This window comes from Austrofundulus limnaeus, unplaced genomic scaffold (assembly GCF_001266775.1).
Source record: "Austrofundulus limnaeus strain Quisiro unplaced genomic scaffold, Austrofundulus_limnaeus-1.0 Scaffold26, whole genome shotgun sequence".
Lineage (NCBI taxonomy): Eukaryota > Metazoa > Chordata > Actinopteri > Cyprinodontiformes > Rivulidae > Austrofundulus > Austrofundulus limnaeus.
Window position 1 is genome coordinate 280297 of NW_013952428.1, and position 1436 is coordinate 281732.

Consider the following 1436-nt stretch of genomic DNA (forward strand, 5'->3'; position numbering starts at 1 on the left):
GGTCGGTCGGTAGGTATGTATGTCGATCAGTAGGTCGGTCGGTAGGTAGGCAGGTAGGTAGGTGGTAGGTAGTCTCAGGTAGGTAGTCTCAGTGGATCTGTGCTCAAAAATGCAGCCTAGGTGGAGTAGTCGAACACAGATCCACTGATCCTTCAACACAGAGCATCTTCAGAAGACAAGTTGATAAAGTAAATTTATAAATCTGTATTGATCCATACAAGTGTGTATTGAACCTAAAGCTCTGTTTGATACGGTTCGACAGGGGTACATGTATTGTTGCACCCCATTTTATTTAACTATTTGGATATTTTACGCTTTTATTTTGGAGGTTTCCGTGCTTCCGGGTGACGTCTTTCTTCGCCTGATCCTGCTCAGCTGGTGACCAGTGTTCCTCCAGGATACTGTTACTGGAAACCATCAACACCTGGTCTCCTCGACATATTTTATTAGTTTGGTTCAGGCCGGGCTCTGGTCTTCAGACACTGAACGGAACCAGCTGCATCGTTCCGTTAGAACAATGTCTCATTTCAACACCGACCCGTTCTCAGAACCGGACTTTAACAACCCGTTTCAGGTATGTCCTGCTAACTTAGCCTCAGGATCATTAGCTTCTTACACAGGCTGTAAACTGACAGCACTATGTTGCGTTTTTAAAGGCTACTTTAGTTTAACATTTGCCAACAGCACAGGTTTATTGTCTTATTATTATTATTATCATTATAATAATTTTATTATTATTATTATTATTATTATTATTATTATTATTTAACAGTTTTATGACTCAGTATTTTTCATCTGTTCTGCTGCAGCTGTGACTCGGACTGCAGCAGGTGGAACTCCATGTCCGATAACCCTCCTTGTTTTTATTGCAAATAATTATATAATTACTTTGTTATATTTGTTTATTTTATATATTTTATATGTTTATTGAGTTCATATATGTTTAATGTAAACCTGAGCATTGATGAGTTCTGATAGGAGCTGAAAGCAGGAGTGTAGGTGCGCAGAGCATTTTGAACATTTATGTCCTGTTTGCTGCAGTCAGCCTTGTGTTGACACTGCTGTTTTTACAAGCATGTGGGCCTTTATTTGAGTAAGACCTGTTTATTTCTGCCTACAGCAAGTAAACATGAAGCAGGAGCAACTAAGCTATTAAAATAAAATTAAAAACTTAATAGTTAAATGAAACCATGCACAATTTTTAAGGTGAAAATTTATTCCTAAATTCTGTTTACTTATTATACAGTAAATCCCTGCTCTCCTTGATCCGACTGCTCACCTTTAAAAAGTACTCACCTTTTGGATGTTGTACAGTTTTATTACTGTCATCATGGTGAATATACACTCACCGGCCACTTTATTAGGTACACCACGCTAGTAACGGGTTGGACCCCCTTTTGCCTTCAGAACTGCCTCAATTCTTCGTGGCATAGATT

At 38.7% G+C, this 1436-nt stretch overlaps 1 protein-coding gene across 2 annotated transcripts in view; it reads left to right on the forward strand.

Moving 5' to 3' along the window:
- Window positions 1–358: 358 nt before the first annotated feature.
- Window positions 359–1436, forward strand: part of LOC106515065 (secretory carrier-associated membrane protein 1) — a 28430-nt gene continuing 27352 nt past the window's right edge. For both annotated transcript variants that reach the window (XM_014004677.1, XM_014004678.1), the window contains exon 1: window positions 359–574. In XM_014004677.1, coding sequence (XP_013860131.1) covers window positions 518–574 — 57 coding nt within the window. In that variant the 5' untranslated portion in view covers window positions 359–517. The remainder of the gene's footprint in view (window positions 575–1436) is intronic.